Source organism: Mandrillus leucophaeus, unplaced genomic scaffold, assembly GCF_000951045.1.
Source record: "Mandrillus leucophaeus isolate KB7577 unplaced genomic scaffold, Mleu.le_1.0 Scaffold277, whole genome shotgun sequence".
Classification (NCBI taxonomy): domain Eukaryota; kingdom Metazoa; phylum Chordata; class Mammalia; order Primates; family Cercopithecidae; genus Mandrillus; species Mandrillus leucophaeus.
This window is the reverse complement of record NW_012102887.1, coordinates 1,917,593-1,945,253: the sequence shown is the minus strand read 5'-3', so window position 1 is coordinate 1,945,253 and position 27,661 is coordinate 1,917,593. Positions and strand designations below refer to the sequence as shown.

At 41.1% G+C, this 27,661-nt stretch overlaps 2 protein-coding genes across 2 annotated transcripts in view; one reads left to right on the top strand and one right to left on the bottom strand.

The window, feature by feature from the left end:
- COL4A4 (collagen, type IV, alpha 4) overlaps window positions 1-5,286 on the bottom strand; it is a 156,307-nt gene extending 151,021 nt beyond the window's left edge. Inside the window, exon 1 of the mRNA XM_011984975.1 lies at window positions 4,751-5,286. The gene's annotated coding sequence lies outside the window, so the exon portion shown is untranslated. The remainder of the gene's footprint in view (window positions 1-4,750) is intronic.
- A 5-nt stretch (window positions 5,287-5,291) lies between these two features.
- The window catches only part of COL4A3 (collagen, type IV, alpha 3 (Goodpasture antigen)), a 161,494-nt gene continuing 139,124 nt past the window's right edge, over window positions 5,292-27,661 (top strand). The window contains exon 1 of the mRNA XM_011984974.1: window positions 5,292-5,540. Within this exon, the coding sequence (XP_011840364.1) occupies window positions 5,454-5,540 (87 nt within the window). The 5' untranslated portion in view covers window positions 5,292-5,453. The remainder of the gene's footprint in view (window positions 5,541-27,661) is intronic.

Sequence of the window (27,661 nt, the reverse complement as noted above, 5' to 3'; positions counted from 1 at the left end):
AATATTGCTATATAGAGTCAGAGAAGCCAGATACAAGACAGTACACATGGTGTAATTCCATCAACACAAAATTCTAGAAAATGCCACCTAAAATGAAGTCTACAGTGACAGAAAGCAGATCAGTATGGGTCTGAGGATGGGGTGTGTAAAGAGGGATGGATAGCAAAGAGGCAGAAAGAAACTTCTGGGAGTGACAGAAAAATACTACAGCTTGATGGGCGGTGGTGGTTTCACAGGGTGAATGCATCAGCAAAACTTCCTCAATTCCATGCTTTAAGTGGATGCGATTTATTGAACATAGATTATACCTCAAGAAATGTACTTTTTAAATTCCCTAATGATATGGTTTGACTTTGTGTCCCCATCTAAATCTCATCTTGAATTGTAATCTCATAATCCCCATGTGTCATGGGAGGGACCCAGCGGGAGGTAATTGAATCATGGGGGTGGTTTCCCCCATGCTGTTCGCATGATACTGAATGAGTTCTCATGAGATCTGATGGTTTTAAAAGGGGCTTCCCTCTTCGCTCGGCACTCATTCTCTCTCCTGCTGCCCTGTGAAGAGGTGCCTTCCACCATGATTGTAAGTTTCCTGAGGCCTCCCCAGCCATGCAGAATTGTGAGTCAATTAAGCCTCTTTTCTTTATAAATTACCCAGTCTCAGGTAATTCTTCATAGCAATGTGAGAACAGACTAATACGATACACTTAACAAATAATCTCTGTACCTGCCCTCAAAAGCTTTGTAATGTAGAACAATAAATCACCACACACTATTTCTGTGCTATATAATAAAGTTCTGGACAAAGGTGTTCACAGGAACCACGCTCTTTAATCCTTGACCTAGGTCTTAAAGCACAGGTAGTTGTAGAACATAGACCAAGGAGGAAGTCCCTGCGAACAGAGGGAATAGTAAGTACAAGGGTGTGAGGTAAGGAAGTGTGTACAGTGAACCAGAGAAATCATAAAAAGCTTGGGATGACACAAGAGATAAAACAAAAAAGTTGACCTGAGACCACACTATTCTATTCCAAGAAATGTGAAATCAGTTGCGAAGGCAAAGGGGAACTTTTGGAAGCTTTTAAACAAACAAGTGGCACAATGTGTGTGATGAGTATTACTGACATTTGCCACCTGTTTCCCTCTCTTTCCAGACATGTGGTAGACTTCATTTCTCTGCCCCTTACAGAATAAAGCATGATCACGTGATCCATTTGGTCAATGAAATGTGAGTAGAAGTAGCCTGTGTCACATCCAGGGGGAAGCTTGTAGGGTAGTTTTAGTTTAGCACATTCTCTTCCCCTTCTGAGGTGATTAGAGAAGACGATGTTGAGAGGGAATTTCCAGGAGGTCCCTGAGTGGCTGCAATAAACAGAGCACCCCCACCCCACTCCCACTTCCCCACGTCCTGTGATGAATGTGTAGTATAAATGATGAGAAAACTTCCATAATGATAAGCCTCTGGATTGGGGGAATTGTTTGTAACTGTCCCTAAAGTCACCTGTCCTTGCTAGCATAATGTGCAATTTTAATTGGTAACTCTGATAATTACACAGATGAGTTCCAGAGTAGAAAGACTGCAGGACAGAAAACTAGCTAGATGGCTACCATAATCCACAGATGATAGTGCAAGGCAGGAGCCATGAACTTAGAGAAGTAGAGAAGGAGTTCAGAGATGCAATGGCAAGAATTGACATGAGTTGGTAATCACTCAGATTCTAAAAGCACCGAAGAGCCTAATTGTTTCAGAGGTGTTGAAAAGAGAAAGTTCTTGAAAGAAAAAGGATGGCTAAGAGGGGAGATGAAGTAAAACAAGATTAACGAAGCAGCTGTGGGCAGCATAAGAGGTGTATCTTGTATCTCATCAAAAGCAGAGGCACGTCCCTCTACAATGAAGGCTAGAGGTAGATCATGAACTTAGGAAGAAAACAGGCTAAGTGTGAATGCTGGGTGAATTTGACAAGCCATTCAACTTCATTTGTGCATTCATTAATTCATTCAGCAAACAGTAACAGCCTCACTCATTCATCAACATCAGTAAAGAATACAAAAATGGCCCCTGTCCTAATGGGGCTTACATTGAAATGAAGTGAAGCAGACACAACTATTTAAACATTGCACAGAAAACGGACATGATACTGTGATTACAAATTATACAGGACTTGTCAAAGACAATAACCACTCATTTTGTTTAAAACCCCTACATGGCATCAAAGTAAAAAATAGAGACCTCTATGTCCTTTGAATGTACAAAAAGAACCATCCTCCTTTCCTCTGTTTTACATTTAAAGAACCAACTGAAAAATCAACTCTCCTGACCCAGAGACAACTGTTTAACAATCAAGACTTCCAGTTAATTAACACCACCTGGTGAGACAGTCAAACATTGCTCTAAAGGTAGCAGGTGGGGAATGAGTGGCTAATATGGCTTTTAGAGAAGCAGCTCCTCAGTATTTCAAGTACCAGGTGCATATGAATTGCCTGTAGATCTTGGTGAATGTGGGATCTGATTCAGTGGATCCAGAGTGAGACCTGAGACTCTACATTTCCAACAAGCTCCCAGGGATGCCAAGGCAAGGTTCTAGAGGCCTTGGAAGTGTATTAACCTCTGCCTCCAGCTGTTTTAGTACTGAGCTCAGAAGAGCATCTCTACCACATGCCACCATTCTCATCAGGGCCACCTATTTTCCTTTGTACAAAAAAAAAATCAAATTTCACTATGTGACTATTGTGTGAAGATCCTGCACAAAGGGTTTTTGCTAGCTTATTAGACTCCAACAACTCTTTGAGGTAGGTACGGTGAGTATGTCTATTTTATAGAAGGGAAGACTCCAGCCCAGAGAGGTTAGATCACACTAGTAAGTATGGAAAAGACTCAGAACTCCAGAGTCTACTCCAGAGGTCAAGCTCTCCAGCATTGCCTCTTTCTTGCTGTATTTACATCACAAGTTTCTTTCCGGCTCTGTATCTGCATCAGAAATGACTTGCAGTTGACTGCTACCTCCTGTTCCAAAGTTGATAAAACCAAGTCTAGTCCTCCAACAAAATGACCTGGTTTCAGGAAAAGGCAATTAAAATTCAAATTGAGGAATCTTCTGGAATTTGGCAAAGAGAAGAAGCATTTAACATTAGCATTGAGACATTTTTGTTTGTACTTTTTAAAATAAATATTGTCAGTTTGTGAAAGATAATCATGTGACTCTCAGAACTCTTGGACATTGTCACTTCATCAACAGAACACCAGCTGTTTCGTTCCACAAGAGTGGCAGAAGTTTCCAGAATAACCTTCCCTACCAGTGGAAAGAAGCTACTGCATACCACACTGCAACATCTGCGATATGGTCATACATTCCGCAGTGTTCCCAAGTTGTAATGAAGAGTTTAATATATGTGCTTTTTATTATTCTATTAAGAATATATCCTAATTCAACATGTGCGTGAAAACAGGAACTCTCAAACTTGATTGTGCATGGCAATGTACAGGAAATTTTAAAACAGCTAGAGAGTCTGCTAAAATTGGCTTGGAATAGTCTGGGTATCAACATTTTTTGATCCTCCCAAAGATTCTAATGCTCAACCACAGTTGAGAATCACTGGCATAAAAGACAGAAAGAAGACAGTAAGATTCACGCTATAGTCAAAATAAAAGGAACGGGAGGAGTGTCTTCATTCACTGTTAAGGTTTTGCCTACTTGCATGGCTACAAAGGTCTAAGACACCAATAGACCCCAAGTTTAACTGCAAGAAAGTGGTTCCCTACAATCAGTGACCAACTGCATAGATCATACTTGCTGTCTGAAACCAGCTGCAGCAAATATCAGCAACACTGTTCCAAAGCAAAGATTCTTAACCTGAGGATGGAATTCAGGTGATCTGTATAGGAAACTTACATAGGAAAATAAGTTGCATCTTTATTTTTAGTAACATGTCACAGAAGTTCAACATGTCCTCCCTTATGATCATAGGCAACAGACCACAGTAGTATTGGCAGTTCTTGATAGTTTGCACCCACTGGTATTTTCATGTCACATTTCAGTTTGGGCTATTATCTCAAAATACCATTTGCGGTCATCACTACTTTGATATTACAGTTGCTTAATTGGCCTGCTGTTAAATCTAGCTATTTAATGCAATAATGATGATGCACCTATGTTAGTTACTATATCACGACTTGAGGGCTTCCATAATTGCATTCCAATAAAACTGATTCTGATTTAATTGTATTTTATGCATTTCACAGCATTCTTCAGAGAAGGAGTCTAATTGCTTTACCAGAGCCAGTGTGGTCCCTAGCACAGGAAACGGCGAGAGCCTGCTGGAGAACGGTGCCCTGGCACATTTGCATCCCAGGCCACCCCCAGGAAGAGCGCACCCTGACCAGAGCTGGGTCTTGTTTTGCCCTGCATTTCCGCAGATAAGATTTGGCCTGAAAAGCAGTTCAACTCAGCGGAGAATAAGATGGGCTTTCTCTTTCTCCTCAGCTGCCTCTTTCTCTTGGCATTTTGGAGTGCCCCGACTGCCAGGCCGGTAACTCGAGCCTCCAAATTAATCAAAACACACAGCACCCAGTTTAAAGCCCAGGCAGACAAGCCCAGGAGCCAGACGAGCTCTCCTCTGGTGACCCCCGGGCCACAACTCCCCAGCCGGGCCCGCCACCACCCCTTCCTTGAATGTCACACTCCCTCCACTGCCCCTCCCAGGCAGGTGCAGGGGCCCCGGGACAGCGGTTGCCCCAACTATGGGAGCCTTACCTGTGGGGACGCCCGCAGCGCCGGGAGCTGCCGCCTTGCCCGCCCACGGGACGCGCACCTCCAGCCCCAATCCACCCGCGCCGCGCTGCCTCTTCGCGGCACTCTCGCAGCCAAGCCCGGCGGCTGCAAGTTGGAGGCGGGCTGGAGGCGGGGAACGCGGACCGCCGCGGGCGCGGGGAGCAAGCAGGGCCTCCTGAGTGCAGACGCCCGGCGCGCCTCCCGCTTAATCTGGGCAGGGCCGCTGGCCACTCCCTCCACCCTGCGCAGCCACCGCCCCACCGCACACCCCCAAACTCCCCACCTAGGACCCGCACCCCACTTCCCCGCCTGGGCCCCCGGACCTTGGGAGCATCACCTCCTTAACCCCTTACCCTGGATCCGCGCCCACCTGCCCCGCAGGCGCCCAGCCCTTTCTCGCCTCCTGGGCACGATGCCCGGGTGGAAGGGACACTGCCTGGTAAGTTGGGAGGGAGGGGGGTACGAGGGCGGGACCTGAGTCACGTCTTCCCTCCCTTGGAGCCACAACCAAAAAGCCTGGGTGGGGAGGGACGAACCGTGCGACCGAGCCCTACAAAACCCGCCCCGGCCGAGTGGCGAGGCGAGCTTTCCAGCCGGGCTCCCCGAGTCGCGCTGCGCAGGAGACGCGGTGGCCTGAGAGCCTGCGAGTCCCCGGACTCGCCCGGGCTCTGAGCGCGCGCCCACCATGAGCCCCCGGACGGCGCCCAGATCGCAGGTGCTCCTGCTGCAGCTCCTGCTGGTGCTCCTGGCGGCGGCGCCCACGGCCAGCAAGGTGAGTGGGGGCTGCGCGACCCCCACCCCGCACTTCCATCCCCCCTCCCCGCGTCCGGGGGACACGCTGGCCCCACCCGCAGCGGCGCGGTAGTGTAGCAGCTGCCCGACTAGTGGCGGGGCTGCGGGCTTCACGCAGGTCCCGGGACAGGCAGCGTGCGGAAGGGAGCAAGCGAGCGGGGATGCCCCGGAACAGGTGGAATGCGTGGAGCTGGGGGAAGAGGCGAGGAGGGGGTTTGTCCAGTGCCTAGGAGTCAGAGACGGCGGGGACAGGCCTCCAGAGGTCAGTAAATTAAAAAATAGACGCATAGGTAATCGCCAGGGATGATACGTGAGAACACCGGATGTGGAGATGCACGGTGTCACGCTGGTGAATCAAATCAAGCAGCTTGGCCGAGCGCACCGAGGGCTGGCAGGAGACACCTGCAGGGAGTTCCAGCCGCCTCTTCCTAGCCGGGACCTCGCACTAAATCCTGACCTCTCTGGGGCTCAATTTCTTCCTTGCAAAACTTGCCCTCCAGTTTTCCTTTGCTATTGTTGGGAAAAGCAAACGCTATCACTGAAAAATTAAGAGCACCTTAGAAATCGAACTCAGGTTAGAATCAATTAAGCAATCTGTTACTTTGATTTTTGACTTGGAATTTGAGTGAAACCGGATTTATTTAAATCCGGCCCATATTCCTTATTCTTTGCCATTAAAGAGAAATTGATTGTCCTCGAAACAATTGTGCCTCCTAGAGCAGATCGTTGATTTTACCTTGTGAAAGTAAACTTTACGTGATTAGAAAGGAAGAAAAACTAATTATTCACTGACAATGTGATTAGTTACATAAAAAAACTAAGAGTATCTACAAACTGTTAGAAATAGTAAGAAAATTCAATAAGATTGCTTGATCCAACATCAAAAATTTAAAAAATCAGTAGCATTTCTGTGCACCATCCATGTGTGCACTTGATTTTACCTTGTGAAAGTAAACTTTAACTTTTCATATGCTTTGTGTTATTTTTACACTTTAAAAAGTTGATTTGGGTGATAACGTGGCATAGGAAATTTCATTTCCAAGGATGAGCAGATGTTTTTACAAATGTTATTGAGATTATGATTGGAAATTAACGGTCACAGAAATATTTATATATGTTACATGCAAAGAATTTTAGAACCTATGGTCACCTATAATCCAAGTTTTTCCTATTTAAATTAAATGAAGACATTGCAGACAGTACAGGTGAAACTAAAGCCCTCTCCGACACCCCCATGCCCCTCCCCATTTCCCTGTCTTTCAAGAGGTATCGACTTTCACCACTTTCATGTTGTTTTCCAAACACGTTCCATGCATTTACACACACATATATGAACCCACAAACTATGTATGTTTTGTTGGCTTTTTAACATAAATGATACCGTGCTGTATTCCTTTGCAACCTGTAGAACAGTCCATGTCAGTATTTAAGATCTTTCTGTTTTTCTTTTTGCTTTGTTGCATAGTTCTTCACAATATGCCAAAGTTAATTGAACCATTTCCCTATCATTTTACATTTAGGTTATTCACTATTTCACATTCTAAAGGACATTTGTGATCCATGTCATCTCTTTATGTAGCTGGTTCTAACAAAAATGCACTTTGCATAGATTAGGAATTCCCAGTCCAGGTATTTAAATGCTGCTGGACACGATAGATAAAACTCATGCAAGTCAGTGGGGATTATCTACCAGCTTGAACCAGGACAAATAAATCCAAAAAAGCAAAATCCTAAAGGAAATGTATGTTGTGGGGAAGCCTGGAGAAGAGACCCAGAGCAGGGTTTGCACGTGTTTCTGAATTTAGAAGAAGAGGAATGAGATCAGGAAGGGGTGGAAGAATTGTACTTGTGTAAGGATCAGTCTGAAAAAGTAATGCTTGGGGACCATGCAAACTCTAATTATACCATTTTTCAATTCTGTTGTTATATTCCTTTATTATTTTTACATGTAAACTTTACTGCTTTGAGTTCGGCCACATCTTGGTGACTTCTTGCTGAAATTAATCCATTTGTGTTGTTTTTCTCATCACTTGAAGTAAGTCTTTCATTAAAAAGTTTTCAGGATTATCATTTCCAGTGTACCTGCTGGGTTAGAGAGAATATGCCAGTAAAATAATGAAATGTGCCTTCATCTTGTAGAAAAAGGAATCACAGCATCCACCGATAATCGGGCAATGTGCACCAACATGGCTCCCTTCACAGAGAAACTCTGCTGTTGGGCAAGGCTGTTGACCACTCTGAGCCTCAGTTTTCTCATCTGTAAAATGAGAGAGTTGAAACCCCAATGGGGCCAGCAGGTGAAGTAAGGAGCAAGGCAATGGGGTAAGAGACAATCTTCAGAGCCTAGTTAGCATGCTAGAAGTCAAGCCCAATTGTGCCAGAATCACTTCAAGAGGGAAGTTGGGAATCCAGTGTTTATTAGAAACTTCCCAAATTCTAAATATTAGCAATAAGCCAAAACTTCACAAAAACATAGCATGGGCCAAACAATGTATAAGTGAGAGTTAAATGTAACTTTGGAGCCATTATATTTTATTATTTTTGTTCTACTCTAGTTAAGGATGTGTTTCACTCTAAATTTCTTCAGTTTTACTTTAGCGTTTCTCAAAACAGGGAAATAGCAGTGGTGTTGACTCTACATGCTAAGTTTGTTTAGACGGGGTGGAACTGTCCACCCACACAATTTGTACTGATGTGCCCAGAATGAAATACCTCTGCTGCTTTGCACAGGCATCCAGTTCCAGGCTGGCTGCCCAGCGCATCCCCAGGTTTTATAACTGTCAGGACCCAGCTCACCCACTTGAGACAGGGAGTCACCTTGTTGTTGTCTCAGGCAACAGACCTGGGAGTGGAGGTATAGAAAGCCCCGTCTTTGATTTCTGGATAAGGTGATGTTCACACATTAAGACATCATGGTTTATCCTTCTTCTTGCCTTAGCATTCCAGAAAGGGCAGCAATATGAGAAGCAAGTATCAAAAGTTGAAAAACACCTGCATTTGGGGAGAATGCTTTCTCACCAGACTTCATTTTCAAATTTAAGCACTTTCAGTTAAATTAGAAAACAAAAAGTAATGGAACAGACACCAATTTATCTATTCCTGAGATTAAGCAATCATTAATATACTTTGACTTGTTTGTTCTCAGATTTCTACCTTTAAGAAAAAAAAAAATCTGAATACAGAAAGTCATACACACATGATTTACTCCCTCTTTTATCCCAAAAAGTTTATGTATGTAATTTACCTGCATAGTTTTGCATTGTGTGTGTGTGTGTGTGTTCTCTGTAAAAAATAAATATTACTGTTTTGTGGTGTTTCAGATGTAATAAATAGTTTCACATTATACATATCTATTGGAGCTTATTTTTTATCACTTCATATTATGTTTTTGAATTTTATCCATGTTGGTACATATAGATACAATGTATTTGTAGTATTTAGTATCCAGCTATATAAAGTATGGTTTATTTTTCCATCTTCCTAAACATAGTAAGCTTGTCTTTATATTTTCATTTTATAAAGTTGCAAGGCATATTTTGATATATGCACCATTGTGACAACTAGAATTTGAATTCCTAAGTTCATAGAGAAAACAAATTTAAATATATTAGGAATTGACAAATTCATCTGCAAAAGGGTTGTGCCAACAATGTACCAGAGTGCCTGTTTCCCTATATCTTCAGCAAAGCTTGTTTCCCTGTATGTTCAGCAAAGCTTGGTGTGCTTAGATGTTAATAGTGTGAAATGAGATCTTGTTTTGACTAGTGAGTTTGTAAAGTTTTTCGTATTTTACTTGGCCATTTATATTTCCCTCAGTGTGAACTGCATAGTACAACTTTCTGCCTGTTTATCTATTGTGAACTTTGCCTTTTTGTTGCTAATTAGTTAGAAGTTATTTATATATTTGGATACAAAATTTTTGTCATTAAAGTGTATAGCAAATATTTTATTCCAATCTTTGGTTTATCTTTGAGTTAGTGCTTTCATGTATAATACTGTTTTCACTATAATCTCAAACTGATTTTCTTTTTGGCATTTTGTCTTTTGTACCTTGTCAAAAAATTTTTTTCTTTTCCTGGGATTATAGGAATGTTCTCCTGCATTTAAAAAAGTTTCATAGTTTAACTCTTTTCCAGTTAGATCTCTTAATCCTGGAATTATTTTCTGCTTATGAGATCTACTTTTATCTTTTTCCATGTAGATGACAAATTGTCCCAGCATTTTAAATCAAATAGTATATTCTTTCCTTCAAAGTTTTGCAGTGTTACAGCTGCAAACATGTATACCATTTATATGTGGGTCCATCTGTAAACTCTCTATTCCATTGGTCTAATTTTTTTTGGCCCCTCACCAATACCACACTGTTTTTGATTACTATGTTTACATTAAATCTATATCTGGTAGGACAAGTAGAAGATAGAACTGCTATCCCTGTTATTATTATTCTTTAAATTTATGACAGATATTCTTTCCTCTTTGTTCTTCTGGCTGAGTTTTAGCATCTGCACATCAAAGATCCATCAAAGATTCCTGTGGGATGTTAATTGGTATTGCACTGAACATATAGGTAGGTTAACTGCTTGTTGCTGAAGTATAAACACATGGATGGTGCACAGAAATGCTACTGATTTTTTTAATTTTTGATGTTGGATCAAGCAATCTTATTGAATTTTCTTATTATTTCTAACAGTTTGTAGATACTCTTAGTTTTTTTATGTAACTAATCACATTGTCAGTGAATAATTAGTTTTTCTTCCTTTCTAACCTTTCTGCCTTTTTTCCCTTGTATTACTGTGCTGACCAGCTGTATTAGTCTGTTTTCATGCTGCTGATAATAACATACCCGAGACTCGGTAATTTATGAAGAAAAAGAGATTTAATGGACTCACAGTTCCACGTGGCTGGGGAGGTCTCATAACCGTGCCAAAAGAGCAAGGGACATCTTACATGGTGGCAGGCAAGAGGGAAAGAGAGCCAAGTGAAAGGGGAAACCCCTTATAAAAACATCAGATCTCATGGGCCTTATTCACTACCACAAGAAACCGCCCCCATGATTCAACTATCTCCCACTGAGTCCCTCCCACAACACATGGGAATTATGGGAGCTACAATTCAAGATGAGATTTGGGTGGGGACACAGCCAAGCCATATCACCAGCACTTCAGGGCAATGCTAAATAAAAGCAGTAATAGTATATATTTTTGTCTCATTACTGAAGTTAAAGGAAATATTTTTAATATTTTATTAAGAAATTTTCTATAGAGTTTTAATAATTCTCATCAGTTTAGGGAGTTTCACTCCCTAATATTACTGCCATCGTTCTACTTAATGACTGGATGTTAATGTTATCGTTTATTTCATCTGTATCTATTTTAAGAAAAATCATATACTCCTTAGTCAGTCAAGGTAGCAAATTGATTTATTTTAAAAATAGTTAACCATCCTTGTATTGCTGTGGGATAAAATCTAGTCAAAATGACTCTTCTCAAAACGTATACTATTATTAAATATGGAACAAATACGGAACAGTGAATTAACAAATGTAGCATTTAATGGCTTATTAGCTGAATACCCACATAAAGACCATTCGGCTCAAGGAACAGCACACTGCTACCACCCAGAAGTCACCCTTGCATCTGTCTCAGCCACAGTCCCCTTTCTTTTCCCTGAAACTAGAATCTGACTTCTAATAATCATTTCCTTGCTTTTTAAAATGCCTTTATCATCTAAATACTTATTCCAAGTGCTATATTTTGGTTCTGCCTGTTCTGAACTTGATGTATGTAGATTCACACATTTTGAGATAGCGTACGTAAATTCCTATGCCATGCTCAGGGTATAAATGAAGCTAACACAGGAGTGGGCGCCTGTGAGAGTCCACCTAAGGCATGTACACTATGGCCATACGTTTACTGACACCTCTAAACAGGAAAGTTGAGATCTTAAATAACTGATGTGTATGACGGAGCAAAATTCGCATGTGCGTAGTTTTCTGAATGAAGCTGTTGGCGTCTGTCTTAGTCAGCTTGGGCTGCCGTCACAAAATACCATAGACTGAGTGGCTTAAACAGGCACTTATTTCTCACAGTTCTGGAGGCTGAAAGTCCAAGATCAGGGTCCCAAATTGTTACTGGTGGGCAAAAGGAGAAACCAGGGCAAGTTTCTTTCTTTCTTTTTTTTTTTTTTTTTTTTGGTAGTTATGAGGGTTATTTTATTTCTAAAGCCGTATGTAGTCAAGTGTCATCATATGACAAACGGTAAGGGCAGCAGTCGTAAGGCATGGCCTAGGCACTTGGGAGCCCGCCACAAACCAGAGCAAGTTTTAGAGCAGGTGTGAAAGTTTATTAGAAAGCTTTAAAGCAGGAATGAAAGGAAGCAAAGTACACTTGGAAGAGGGCCAAGCGGGCAACTTGAAAGGCAAGTGCCTCGTTTCACCTTTAACTTAGGGTTTTATACATTGGCATACTTCTGGGGTCTAGCTAGGGTCCCTTCACTCATGATTCTTCCCTTGGGATGGGCTGTCCGCATGCGCAGTGACCTGCCAGCGCTTCGGAGGGGAGCATGCACAGTGTGTTCACTGGCGTTGTATGCGTGTTCACTGGCGTTGTATGCCTGTTCACTTGAGGCGTTCTTCCTTTACCGGTGCAATGTGCCTGGAAGGTCGTATGCCAGTTAAACTCCGCCATTTTGCCTCTTAATGTGCATGCTTGAGCCCACTTTCCCAATTCCTGAGATCTTATCGGGAAGATGTTGCTCACCACCTTCAGGTGTTTTCATTTCTTGGGAGACTGCCTTTCCCTGGCACTGGCTGCAACCAATTATTATTTTACAAAGCATGTTCAACAACCGCCTGATCATCATATGATAGTTGCCTGAAATTCCTGATGAGGCAGGGGCCCTCTCCTGCCCTGCTCATGCCTGACTAGCTACCTACGGTAACAAAATGTCTGGGTGCTGGTAAGGGCCCTTTTCCTGGCTTGCGGACTGCTGACTTCTCCTTATATCCTCACATGGTAGTTGGGGTGCGTGGGTAGGGAGAAAGAGAGCGAGCTACTGCTCTGGTTTGTTTCTTTCCTTTCTTTTCTTTTCTTTTCTTTTCTTTTCTTTTCTTTTCTTTTCCTTTCTTTTCCTTTCTTTCTTTCTTTCTTTCTTTCTTTCTTTCTTTCTTTCTTTCCTTTCTTTCCTTTCTTTCTTTCCTTTCGTTCTTTCTTTCTTCTTTCTTCTTCTTCCTTCTTTCTTCTTCCTCTTCTTTGATGGAGTCTTGCTTTGTTGCCCAGGCTAAAGTGCAGTGGCACTATCTTGGCTCACTGCAACCTCTGCCTCCTGGGTTCAAGCAATTCTCCTGCCTCAGCCTTTCCGGTAGCTGGGACTTCAGGCACAGGCCACCACACCCAGCTAAGTTTTGTATTTTTAGTAGAGATGGGGTTTCACCATGTTGGCCAGGCTGGTCTTAAACTCCTGACCTCAAGTAATCCACCCGCCTCTGCCTCCCAAAGAGCTGGGATTACAGGCGTGAGGCACGGCACCTGGCCTGGTTTCTTCTGATAAGGGCACAAATCCCATCATGACGACCTCACCCTCGTGACTTCATCTAAACCTGATTACCTTCAGAGGCCTCACTTCCAAAGACCATTACCCTAGGCTTCAGCTTCAACCTAGGAATTTAGAGGGACAGAAACTTTCAGTCCGTAACATTCTGCCCGTTGTCTCAAGATTTATTACAAACATAAAGAAGCTCTTAAAGCTCTTTAACTGAAAAAAAAAATGAGTTCAAGCAAAGCTACTAAATGAAATAAAGGAAGCTCAGTGGGTAAACTTAACCTGTGACAATCACAGTTTAAAATGTTAGTTTTAATATCATTTCTATAATAAAAATTCTCAGTGTTAGACATCAGTGGGAATTAGGAACTATTAATAAAAACCTTTCAATACAACAGAAAACTCTTTGCTCTTCTTAGCAAAAAAGATTAGACAGAAGCTTCACTTTATGGTGACGATTTAAGCACAAATCTAGTAAGAAAGCACCTTACTCCAGGTTCCACCTTGATCTCCCAAACTGTAGTCCCTGGCTCTGGTTTTCTCAAAGTAGCCATGTCAGCCTTTCCATTCTTCCAGGTGTTCCTCATGTAAATGCTAATTAGGGCCTCCGGTTTCAGGTCCGTTTCCTAACCGAGACTAAATTAAATTATATTAGTGCAACGGTTTTCCACACATCTACAAAACTTCAGGTAAATATCTGTGTCCATGCTATACAATAGATATATAATGTGAGCCATGACTACAAGCTTCATATGTCATTTTACATTTAATATTTTCTAGTAGCCACATTAAAAAATAGAGATGGGTGAAACTAATTTTAATATGTTTTATTTATACCAATACATCTGTCATATTATCATTTTAATATGTAATCTCTATTGTAAACATTAATGAGATATTTTACAAACTTTTTTTTCCTATTAAGTCTTCAAGGTCTGGTGTGTACTTTGTACTTACTTACAGAACATCTCAATTCAAATGAGCCACATTTTCAAGCATCTATAGCCATATGTAGCCACTGTCCTGGACAGCATGGGTCTATGTAAGTGGCATCCAGAGGAGAGGAGGTGATACTGTCATTCTGTGGAGAGAATAGACTTTATCTGGTTATTTCCCATAAGAAATAAATACTTGTCAAAATGAAACACTTTAATTGAAGGCAAAAAATCAGGCTGAGTTGTGCCTAAATATCTGTGCATCTTTTTCTCCAGAAAATTAAGATAGTTGGCCTTGGCTGCAGTGTTTAAAGCTATACAAATTAGCATTGTAATTTGATGAGCATTGTAATTTTGTAAGCTATGTACAGGAAAAATTGAAAACACATCACAAAACAGAAAACAATTGGAAAAAGGAATGGGGCAAGGGAAATATATTGAAAACCAACACACCACACCTTGCCTTTCATTTTAAACTAGAAATCAAATTATCTTTAGCATCCAGACAGGGTAAGAGGTTTAGTATTACATTGGCCAAGTAAATTCCAAAAAGGTCTCTGTTTTTCTTATCTGAAAATGATGACAACGTATTTACAGCAGACAAAAGTGCTCCATATAGCGCCTGATACAGAATGCATATGCAGCGTTTTTAGTCTAGCGATTATTATTATTATTTCGAGATGGAGTCTTGCTCTGTCACCCAGGTTGGAGTGCAGTGGCACAATCTCGGCTCACTGCAACCTCCGCCTCCCAGGTTCAAGCGATCCTCCTGCCTCAGCCTCCCGAGTAGCTGGGATTACAGGCACCTGCCACTACACCTGGCTAATTTTTGTATTTTTAGAAGAGAAGGGGGTCTCATCATGTTGGCCAGGCTGGTCTTGAACTCCTGACCCAAAGTGATCTGCCTGCCTTGGCCTCCCAAAGTGTTGGGATTACAGGTGTGAGCCCCCGCACCTGGCCTAGCGACTATTATGTTCTTATCATTACTATTCAATGCCAGACCCTAGGATAGAAGACATAGGCGCTGGGCTAGGTGCTGGGACTCATTGGTAAACAAAACAGTCTGAATCCCCAGCCATGATGGAGTTAGAAGGCAGCAGCCCAGTGAACAGACAAATGTGTAACATCAGATTGTGGTGCTGCAGGAGAGGATGGGATGTGGTGATGGAGAAGGAGACTTTTTAACATTAGGTAGAGGTGGTCAGGGAAGCAGACTGAGGCTGGACATGGTGACAACCTTGTGAAGCACTGAGGGATGTGGTCCAGGACAGAGCCTCCCAGAGGTGGAGAGAGGCCAGACACTTCCAATTTTACCACTCCTGTGTTGTCAAAGAATAGAACCAGGCCAGGCACAGTGGCTCACCCCTGTAATCCCAGCACTTTGGGAGGCCAAGGTGGGTGGATCACCTGAGGTCGGGAGTTCGAAACTAGCTGGGCCAAAATGGTGACACCCCCCTCTACTAAAAATACAAAATTAGCCAGGTGTGGTGACAAGCGCCTGTAACCCCAGCTACTCAGGAGGCTGAGGCAGGAGAATCGCTTGAACCTGGGAGGCGGAAGTTGCAGTGAGCCAAGATTGCACCACTGCACTCCAGCCTGGGCGACAGAGCGAGACTCTGTCTCAAAAAATAAAATAAAATATAAAATAAAATAAAATAAACCAAGACCAACAGAGCTTTTGAAAAAAAGAAATAACATGAAATGTTAAAAGCTGAGTGTATTTACTGACCACAAAGGGAACTCCTGGCCCTGAAGGAATATGCTGAGTATTTTGCTACAGGTGAGGTGGGGGATGGGACACAGGGAGATGGACACAATCTCATTGGGATGGGTGTGAATTTGCCAAATGTGGCTGTGCAGCCCGGAGGAAGAATGCCAAGCTGGGCCCAAGAGCCCTTATCCCAGCTGACACAGGACCAGGCCAGAGAGGACTTTAGCGCAGAGAAAGATGAAGCCCAGTTCAGGACCTAGGAGTAGTGAGGAGCTCCTCAGAAGAAGAGGAGCGGAAGAGAACTAGTCTACATCAACATGGCAATTGCTCAGTCTGTCCCGGTTAATTGATTTGGTGCCATTAATTTGATCATCATTTATGTACATATGAAAGGTTAAAAATCCACCCCACTTCTAGTGCTTAGTACACACAATATCAGACTATCAAAAATGTTTCTTGAATTTTTCTAGGGTATAAAAATAAATACTGCCACATACCATGGTTGGTATTGTATATGTGTGATAGGAGTGTGTACATATACATTTGCACACACATGTGTATTTAAAGAATATTTTATCTTCTCAGCATTTTGGTATTAATTATTGCAGTGAGATCATGACTTTAAAACTTGTAACCTTCAGAGCTATTTGAAACACAGCCATATAAAAATCTTTTATTTTTCTAGTAGTAGTTTTAGGGTAAGTTAAGAGTTTTCCATTTTCAATCTTTAAGATCCGTGTTTGTTAATTAGATTGTCTCTCCAAACTGGTTTCTTAGAGAAGTGATCCCCGTGTTTAAAAATGAGTTCAAGTGTATTTAGAAACTTTGAGAGATTTGTCGTTACGTAGACAAAACAGTCAGGTCCTTGGATTTTTTTTTTTTTTCCCACCGGGATATTTTTGTTGTTACATGAACTTCTCAAGGAAAAAAGTTCCACAAGTGGGAAGTTGAAAAATCTGCAATCTTCTTTCTCTGTATCAAATGACGAAGTTTGTCTGGAGAGACCCAAGGCAACAAGACCAGATATTTATTTTCTTTGTTGAACCAGGATGATGGGATAATTTTATGCTGTTTGTTTATGCTGATATTGGGAAAGCTAAAGAATTTGCATGCTGGCTTTTTAAAAGCAGTTAAATGTGTTGTACAAAATTTGGAAAATGTCTGCAAGTATGAAAAGAAACATAAAAATTAAAACTATTTATAATCATATTACCCAAAGAGGATTACTGCTAACATGCTGATTTATTTCCTTCCAGATACTTTTTTTACTCGCTCTGCTTTTTCCTCCTAACAACAGACTGGTGAAAATTTTATTTTATTTTATTTTTTGAGACAGAGTCTTGCTCTGTCGCCCAGGCTGGAGTGCAGTGGCACAATCTCAGCTCACTGCAAGCTCCACCTCCCGGGTTCACGCCATTCTCCTGCCTCAGCCTCCTGAGTAGCTGGGACTACAGGCGCCCGCCACCACGCCCGGCTAATTTTTTTTTGTATTTTTAGTAGAGACAGGATTTCACCATGTTAGCCAGGATGGTCTCGATCTCCTGAACTCGTGATCTGCCCGCCTCGGCCTCCCAAAGTGCTGGGATGACAGGCTTGAGCCACCGCGCCCGGCCTATTTTTCTAAATACAATTTTTAAATGTCTATAGAGAACTTTATTGTAGATTGGTACCATAAGTTATTTAAGTAATGCCCTCTTATTGAACATTTTGGTCATTTCCAATTATGTATTTAGAAATACAGTAGTCTTCCCTTATCTGCTATTTTGCTATTTGAGGTTTTAGTTATCTGTAGTCAATGGGTTCCAAAATATTCAGTAGAAAATTTCAGAAATAAACGATTCACAAGTTTTAAATTGTGCGCCGTTCTGAGTAGCATGATGAAATCTCGCACCATCCTGCCGTGTCCCACCGGGAGGTGAATCATCCCTTTTTCCAGCAGATCCACACTGTCTATGCTCCCGGCCCGCAAGTCACTGAGTACCCTCTGGGTTATCACGGTGACTATCACAGTATCACAATGCTTGTGTTCAAATGGCTCGTATTTTACTCAACGATGGTGCCAAACACAAGACTTGTAACGTTGACCACTGGGATATGCCAAAGAAAAGCCGTAAAGTGCATCCTTTACTTGAGAAAGTGGAAGTTCTTAATAAGGAAAAGAAAAAAATTGTATGCTGAGGTTGCTGAGATATACAGTAAGAACAAATCTTCTATTCATAAAATTGTGAAGAAGGGAAAAAACATCAGGCTGGGCATGCTGACTCACACCCGGAATCTCAGCACTTTGGGAGGCCGGAGCAAAAAGTTCACTCTGTTACCCAGGCCCAGGAGTTCAAGATCAGCCTGGGTAATATAATAAGACCTCTCTCTACCAAAAATTTAAAAATTAGCCAGGCATGGTGGCACGTGCCTGTAGTCCCAGCTACTCAGGAGGCTGAGATAGGAGGATCGCTTGAGCCCCGCAGAGTGGAGGCTCCAGCTTGGGCAACAGAGTGACAGCCTGTCTCAAAAACAAAAAAACAAGAAAGAAAAAAGAAAGAAGTTTGTGTATACTATATTTAAAGTTCCATACAATCAGAGTTTATTAAACTCATATTTTAAATGATTATGTATGCAGATGCTTTCTTACCAAATGTCTGATTTAGATGATGAAGTAATGTCTTTCTTTTTTTTTTTTTTTTTAAGCAGAGTCACTCTGTCACCCAGGCTAGAGTGCAGTGGTACCATCTCGGCTCACTGCAACTTCTGCCTTCCAGGTACAAGCAGTCCTCATGCCTCAGCCTCCCGAGTAGCTGGGATTACAGGCACACATCACCACACCCAGCTACTTTTTTTTTGTATTTTTAGTAGAGACGGGGTTTCACTATGTTGGCCAGGCTAGTGTCGAACTCCCAACCTCAGGTGACCCACCCACCTCAGCCTTCCAAAGTGCTGGGTGTCATTCTTGACTTATAGGTGAGAGACTGATCCAATGATGTTCATCAAGTTAGTGGAGAAAGTCGGCCTATAATTGGGATTTCTGGTTATAAGGATATTTGGTAGAGCCTTTTCCTTTTCAAAAAAATTATCATTATTATTATTTTGAGACAGGGCCTCACTCTGAGGCCCAGGCTAGAGTGCAGTGGTGCAATCTGGGCTCGCTGCAGCCTCGACCTCCCAGGCTCAAGCAATCCTCCCTCCTCAGCCTTCCAGGTAGCTGGAACTACAGATGCTTGCCACCACACCTGGCTAATTTTTGTATTTTTTGTAGACTATAGGTTTCTCTATTTTTCCCAGGCTAGTCTTGAACTCCTGGGCTCAAGTGTGATAGGCTGGCCTCAGCCTCTCAAAGTGCTGGGTTTACAGGCATGAGACATCATGCCTGGTCACTGCCCTTTCCAACCAAAAACTTCCCAGATAATTAAAAATGACTGTCAGATGCCACTGTATTTACCATTTAAGTACTTAAGTAATATGTGAGATAAATTTGAGTTTTAAAATGCTTTGGCTATCAACGATGAATGCCTCATGAGACTTGAAAAAAGCATCAATTAATTACTTTTGTTTACTGAAATATTACTGGACTCTGCAATCTAAAAATAGTTTAACCTATTTCCATGTTGCTTCCATGTTGCTTCCCAAACTCCTTGAAGACAGTTGTCACGTCTCATCCATCTTTGTGGTTCCAGCTCTTAACACCACACTTGGTATTTTATTAGATACCAAAACTAAAAAGTCAATAGAGAATTAGTAGTTCTTTAATCCTTTGACAGAAGAATAAAACGTTATTTTGGGGACAAAATATTGAATGTTTCATTCATTCAACAATGCAGCAAATACTTTTCCATATCTTACTATGTGATGGTTACAGTGCTACACGCTGGGAACAAAGGGAGATAAAACTCATGTGGTCCCTTCTGTCCTCATGGAATATGCAACCAAGTGAGGGGCTTAGATACATGTGCAGAGAACAATAGTAAAATTATGCATGCTATAACAAGGTAAATATGGAAAAGCAAACTTTGACCGGAGTTGAGAGGAGGAATAAGATTGATAAATGTACTGAACAATGAACTTGCAGGCATTATATTAAGCAAATGTGTAAGTGCAACGGAGCCAGAAAGTATTATAGTTAAGATTTCAGTGGCTTGAAAACATAGTTTCTCTTCAAAGTAAAGTGCTTAAAAATGTTGGTAATGAATTCAGAAAGCAACAAGTAGAGTTACTGGGCGGTGTTTTTACTGTCTTCTAGTGTATACCCCAGATCAAGCCCTTGTCAGCGATTAGTAGCAGTGCTTCAAGGTTTACAGTCATGGACTAGATTCTTATTTTGCCATCTTACGCAAAAGCAGATCAGCAATCCTTTCCAAAAAGCAATAAAAACTGAGAACAGGGCAGCCTCTGAAATCTTATGAGATGAGGTTCCAGCTGATTGGAAGCAAGACTGCGTGTCCCACGCAGGTGCCAGTGCTCTCTAATTGTTGCAGAACGGCAGGAGACTGAGATGTGGATTTATTGAGTACTGTCTGTGCCTGGGACTGTGCCCATGAAACCGTTCAGAGCTTCTACTCGCTGTGACCTGCTCAGGCCTTTCAGAGACGGAACATTCAGAGCCCATGTGACCTGAATGAGCGACATCCCCACACCCTACAAGGGCAGTCATGCAGGCAAGGACATCTGAGGCACCCTGGGATCTAAAAGAGGCAGTGCCCGGCAGCAGTAAGAACCCTTCATCGTGGTCCAGAAGAAAGACACTGTTGTGACAGTTTTGGGCAAGTCACTAAAATTCCAAGGCCACTCAAATTCAAATTCAGGTTCTGTTTCCTGAATCACAAAATGTGGCACATAAAATCTTCCCTCCTATCTCCCGAAATAATACAATCGCACATTTTGCACACAGTCAAGCATTCCACAAATGCCAAGTATTACTGAGAAAGGAATGAGATTCAATATCAGAAAAGCAATAGTCCAAATGTTTTTTATACTCATTTCATTCTCCTTTTATTTTGTGACCTAGTATCAACTTCCTGGAATGCATTAAGGAGTTCCTTGTTTTTGAAAATATTATTCAGTGCATTCTTTGCTGCTGGTATTTTCTAATAACATTATTTGAAACATCAGCAGAAATGGCATCCTCCCTTAGGACTATCCCGATTAAAAAATGAACAGAGTATTTACCTTACACCATCCTGTATAAATACTGATGCTAAAACTCAGCCAGTGATTTCATCACTTTTATGATGATTTTACCAGATACCCCCATGAAAATACCTGTTAATAGAGATAAAATACCTGGTATAGAGATATTTCTGGCTAACATTTAATAGTAATAATTTCTGCCTTTCTTGTCTTTAAAATATAGAACTCTTTGACATGTATCTAAAAGAGAAGGCATGGAACCAGCTTTGGTACACAGCCTCCCTCAAATTCCATTAATGTGTTTTTGGCTGCATCGGGGTCAGCAGTGTAAATTCATTTTGTGCATATTTACTCATCACTTATGTGTGATGCACTCTTTTACGGAAACTCTTAAAATATCCTTCAGAGGATGAATCCTTGTGAAGTTTCAAAATGAAGCCACTGCAACTAATTATTAGATTGAACATAACTATTCTTTATACACAGATCTTTTTTTCCCTAACTATTCATGTAATGCATGTGATTTGTGAATATTTGAGATACATAGATAAAAGTAAAAACAAAACTATAAAACAAAAATAACTCCTCATATTAGAACCTGGGGATAACCAGTGAGAATATTTTGATATATTTGTATAAAAGTGAGATCATATGGCATATGGTATTATGTATCTGGCTTTTTTGACATTATATTGTATTTTCTCACATCAGTAAGTATCCCTTAAAAATGAATGCATAATATCCTATGATGTTTATATACCATCATTTAACCTAAAGTTTTTATATATTTAACTAGTCTATGATGATTTTTGCCTACATATCTGATTTTTTAATAATGGCTATACAGTAGAATTATTAATTAGAGTAATGAGTATAATTTTTTTATGCTGAAAGTTCTCCTTTTGAAATAACAGACACAGTTTTAATACTAATGATCAAAAACATAAATAAAATCACCCTAAATTCTATCTTGTAAATATAACTAGAATTAACATTTTGATATATATCTATCTTTTCTTATTTAATCTAAAATATGATTTCCCATAAATTGAAGCTATAAATTTTAAAAATTTCCCCCAAATAGCCAATTTTCTCACCGTTACTTTTACAATAACCTACTGGTTCCCCATTGATTTGTCTCAGCTCTTACCAAAAATGAACCAAAGGAATATCTTGGCCACAAATAAATATGGACTTTACTGGTTATTTTCCTTGTGATAAATGTTTGATAGATTTAAAGACTCCGGCCTCAATCAGCTCACCACTTCTATGCCCCTCCACCCACTCACAACAGCTGTGAATCTGGAATGAGGTGGGTTCAGAGACCTCCCATTGGCGAACACCATAGAACACGCAAATTGGCTCTAGAGCATTCACTCACTGGAAGAGAATTTTGAGTCAGTGCATCAAAGAGCATTGTCCTCTTTTTCTAGACCACTCTACTCATCCCATCCCCTCCTGATTTGCTCGTTCATTTTTAATGATCTCCCAGCAGGGGATGTTTACGCATAAAATCTATTAGACTTTTTTCTAGGTTTCTTAAAGGCTGATCTGGCTTAAACCATGCATCAAAATTAAAACAAAATTGACTTCCTTATATCAAGTTGAGCAGTAGCTTGATAAACATTACAGTGCATTATAATCTCAGAAATAGATTATATAATAGCTATATTATTATCTCAGAAGCAAATATAATGCAAAAAAAAAAAAAACCAAAACAAAACAGACCTGCAATAAAGGCCTTAACACCTACAATTTTGTATTGGGGAAAAATGTTAACAATTTTAATCTGCCTCTATTGAAACAAAATATAAATCAAACCCCTCTTGAGCTATCACACATATATCCAATTCAAGAATTATGTATTTACACAAATTAACATTTGCAATGTGATTAATATGTTCTGATATGAAACCAGAAGACTAATACCAACTACTGTAACATCTACTAACATACTGTAAATGATTTACTTAGGAGTCTGCTCTAATAAAGTTCACCTTCAGCAGTTAGAGAAGCTTCCCCAAAGTCAGACTTGTTTTTACATATGAAACTGCTATGCTTTTTCAGTTGGATAAATCACTGAATTGATCTAAATAGAGTGGGCTGCTCTATGTTGTTATAAGCTCTTTTTGACCTCTAATTTTCCTGTGTATTCAAAGTCAAGAAGGACAGTACTTTTTGTTTCTAAAATCAGAATGGTAGTTCCTCGTTCTATAAGCAAATTGAAAATGATACGTCCTTCATGGTCACCACAGCAAACCATGTCCCATAAGAGATGACCTCCCACACTCTCACTCTGGGGCCTCCGGGAGAAGGAGGAATAAGCTATGAGTTAGAATAAAATTAAGGGATGATTCATTCCCATTTTGAAAAGTAAATTAGAAAAAGAAAAGAAATGGTGCTCAGGGATATGTAAAAGTCCCAAGGAACAGTGCAGACCAGAACCAGAGACCAGAGCAAGGTGGTGGATGGAAAGGAGGAAAATATAAATCAGAGGGCTCACTGGAATTACATTTGACTTAAGACTTTAGGTCAGACCAGGCATTAGGGGGCATACAGGTATAAGATTGACTCAAACTTGGTGGAGTTACCAAACTTGGCCAAAAGGACTCCAAACCAAGATGAGATCATACATCCAAAGTCAGCAGGCAGGCCTATGAAAGCCCCGGACACCAGAAAACAGAGTGACATGGATGTCTGCTACTTTCCCCTGACAATTATTCTTTCCTACTTCTGGTGGTAGCATGTCAATTTCACTCGAGAGACCTACCCTCTCCTCCTTGCTTGTCAGTCCTTTAGACAACAGATCGGGCACAGGACCTAAGCCAAGCCAGTCAAGTGCCCTTTCCCAGGAATTTAAATTTTCAACTGGGAGTGTAAGGAGGTTATTCATCCTGACAGCAGTGCCTTGCAAAAACTTTCTGTCAGTTCTTGTACCTTGATTCTCACAATAGCCCTGGGGCTGTTCTTTTCTGAATTGTGTTTATTTAACTTTTCTTCAATTTCTATGTGCTGCCCCCATGTCATTCCAACAAATTCCTTTTTGATCATTGTGTTAGCCTAAATCATTTCTGTTGCTTGCCACCTCAAAACCCTGGCAAGATATCAGGAATCCAGACAATAGTCTAGCCAGAAGAACTGGTGGGTCAGCAACCTTCTACCTCAGCCAAGAAGCCTCTTATATGAACAAGTGAGGAGAGAAGTACCCTCAGGATCAACAAACGCAGACCAGCAAGTGCACTTGGGTGAACCCTGGCTAGGAAGCTCATCTGGCAGTTACCCAAGATGGACAAGGGAATGTGAGGACTGAGTTGCTGGTTAATTATTGCTTATCAGCAAACTGCGAGGCACTTCAACTTTTGCAGACATATGAGTGTCAGCCCTAGTAAAATTAAGATTGACTCAATCAGTCTCTAAAAGAAATGGTAACTATTGAAATATCAGTCCTTCTTAGGTGACCTTGAGTGCCAGCTTCATTTCAGCTTCTGCCTTGCTCATTGATGCCCCTCAAAAAGTGATAATTCTTACTTTTTTTTTTACCAAGAAAGGCCTGGTCAATATTTTTGCTACGCTACTACATTTTGGTATCCATTTCCAAGTCTTTCTTTATTAATATATCCTTTAACTTTTTGGGGATCATGTTTCCTTTTCCACCAGCAATAACTTAAAATGTTACTTTACTATTTCAAATTACTCAAAATATAAAATAGTGAGGTATCAAGTTAATAAAACACAACAACAAAATTTGATTATCCTTAAAGTTCATACTGGAACCAGATAAACCAAATAGAGCATTTTAAGTCTATAGAAAGACTTATCTTTTTTTCATTATGTGCATTTTAGAAAAATTCTCTCTAAACTTGTGTACACATTCTTGACCCCTCCTTTGCATGGCTGCCTCACTGGACTTTTGACATTAGGTTGCAGTTCTTTTCTTAGTAGTGGATTCAGTCAGCCAAATTGTAAAAAGCAAAAAGTTTCTGGCCAAGTGCAAGGTCTGATCAAACAAAAGATGGGTGGTTTGAGGTGCTTTGATACAGGGCTTTTGGCAGTTACTCCAAGTGTGAGTGCACAGTGCTGCTAGACAACATGCCAAGATCAGATAAAATCTCTATATGGACCAGTTACCTTTTAGCTGTAGGAGAAGAAGGGCAATTATACACATTGTTCTTGCTCTTGAATATAGGTAAGTTAGTCATTACTACTAAAAAAGCAATGGCAAATGTAGGTTTAAGATAGTGTGTTCCTCTTCATATGTAAAGAGAATATCTATTTAATTTATTATATAGTCCACTGATTTTCCCCTACTCCCATCACCATGTAGCTATTTGGTGTAATTGTAATCCCCACAGAAGAGAGTAAACATTCCTTGTCAATAGAGAAGAAGTAAAAAGAGAACTGAAATTCAGAAGGAAAGCCTTAGACTACTGGTTTTCAAACTTTAGTGTGCACGAGATGGAGCTTATTTGAAAATGCAGTTTTCCTGGCAAAAGCCCCAGGGATTCTGGCTCAGTAAAACTCTGGTGTGGCCTGGAAACCTGCATTTGTAACATCTCAGTTCATTCTGATGCAAATGGCCCTTGGAACTCTTATGTGGAAACACCTCCTCCGACTGACCTCCAGGTCCCTCTTGGACCTGGAATTCCAGACCCATGAGCTACTGGAAGTGTCCAGATAATGAAGGAGTCAGCATCTCCTATATGGAAGGAGAACTCAATGCACGGGAGTGGACTGTAATTTGTTAACGAGAATAGCTGGTTGTGTGCTAGTCACTCCTTCTGTTTCTAAAGATTTGCCCCCCATCCTTGGGGTGGTGGTTGGAGAACAGGAGATTATTTGATTTGGTTTGATTTTTCGTGTATGTTCAAGCTTCTATCATGCCCTCTATCACAGCACTGTTGAATGAGATAAGGCGCATTACATAATGAGAAGTCAAAGAAACCAAGAAAATAAAAATCAAACAGCTTTTGTGATGGTGTGGTTGATGATGACTGTCCAATAATGAGGCTTATGATGACACCATTGTCTTGGGTGTCCCACTGGGAATTCAGGGGAGATTCTGCTGTCATCCTTGATGCACAAGGCCAGTGTTGACAGTGGCATCATCACCTCTGCTCTCCCCAGGCCAGGCTAGTGTGGGGAGCAGCTAATAGTGAGAGCAGCACAAAAGGAGTTTGAATTTGGTTGACCTGAAATTAGAGTTACAAAGTTTAGCCAGTGTCCTCTTCACAAGGAAGTTCTTCCCTTAGGCCAACCTTGGAGGATCCTGCGTTTGGTTTTATTAAGGGAGTAAACAGGCTCCACCATCTGTAGATGTTAATAGGATTGGGATGGCATGAGGGAGAGTGTAGATCATCTGTTTTTGAGGGGGTATTCTATCACATTCAATGTTCTTGTTTCAGGACAGGTGAAGAATAGAAAAGGTCTTAGTCTGTTCAGGCTGCTCCAGTAAAACATCGTAAATTGGGTGGCTTATAAAGAACAGACATTTATTTCTCACAGTTCTGGAGGCTGGGAAGTACAATATCAAGGCACCGGCAGATTTGGTATCTGGCGAGGGCCTGTTTCCTGGTTCATAGATAGCACTTTCTCATTGTGTCCTCACGTGGTGGAAGGAGTGAGCAAGCTCCCTTGGGACTCTTTAATAAGGGCACTGATCTGCTTCCTGGAACATTCAGTTAGAAAAGAGTTCGTTGAAACAGCTCCTCTCGATGGTATTCTCGTCACTCATTAGAGATTTTCCAGGTATTTTTAGTACACATGATGAACAGTAATTCATTTCTTCTATCTTTGTATGCAGGAAGACACACTGTCTTTAAAAGTTTAAAGCACCCTACTCAGGATAATAGAGTAATTTTTCCATCTTCTTCATGAATCTGGATTCCAGCAACCTTTCGGATATTGAGTTACCAAGTTGCTGGACTGGGTCTTCTGCAAACAGAAAATTGGAGAGAAGAGGAGGGTGAGGGTGGGGGGATGCTGATAATCACACAGTTCGAACTAAGAGGAGAATGGTTGCTCCAGGGATGCCTTTGAATAGAAATTGACTATGATGGCCTGGTCATGGCAGGGGAGAAGTACAGCAGCACGGATGAGCTGTGTATGATCCAAATGGCTCTGCAAGCTGGTTTGCACATATATATCTGGATGGGGTTTCTTGCAGGCGAGGAAGGTTGGGGCAAAGACCCAAGAAATTGAGTTTTCTGTAAGTATACAGCCTTAACAATAGGATAAATAGGAATTTAGTTCTTGAGGCAGATCTCATAGATACTGGAAGTTATTTTAGGAATATGAAGGCTTATTGACCTCATTAGCCCATTGTCCCTTCAACAGTGGGAATTATAGCAGGTGCAGTGGAAGTTCTACCATTCCTGCTCCACACAACCAACCCATGTGTGTCCTAGCTCATGGTTTCTGCCTACTCAGCTTCTACTTCATGGTTTCTATTCATTCATGTCTTCTCCTTCCAGAGTGTCTGCCTTCTACCTTCTCTCTGTTTATCTCAGCTTCCCTTCCCACTACCAAGCATCTAATGCCCCATAGCTCCAGAGAGAATAGGATTGGTCCAGCTGATCACTTTGTCTTCATCTTGGTAGAGCTGTTGAGTCAGGACATGCCACAGCACAGCAGACTCGCCTGCTTTGGTCCAGTCAGCTGTACCCAAGAATGTAGTTCGTAACAGACAAACAGCAGCCCCCACTGTTTTGTTTTTATGAGGGCTAGAAGAAAAAATCCCCAAGCTACTACTTTTAAAAAATTAAAATAAATGTTAGTAACTCCAGATATTATCTGATTGTT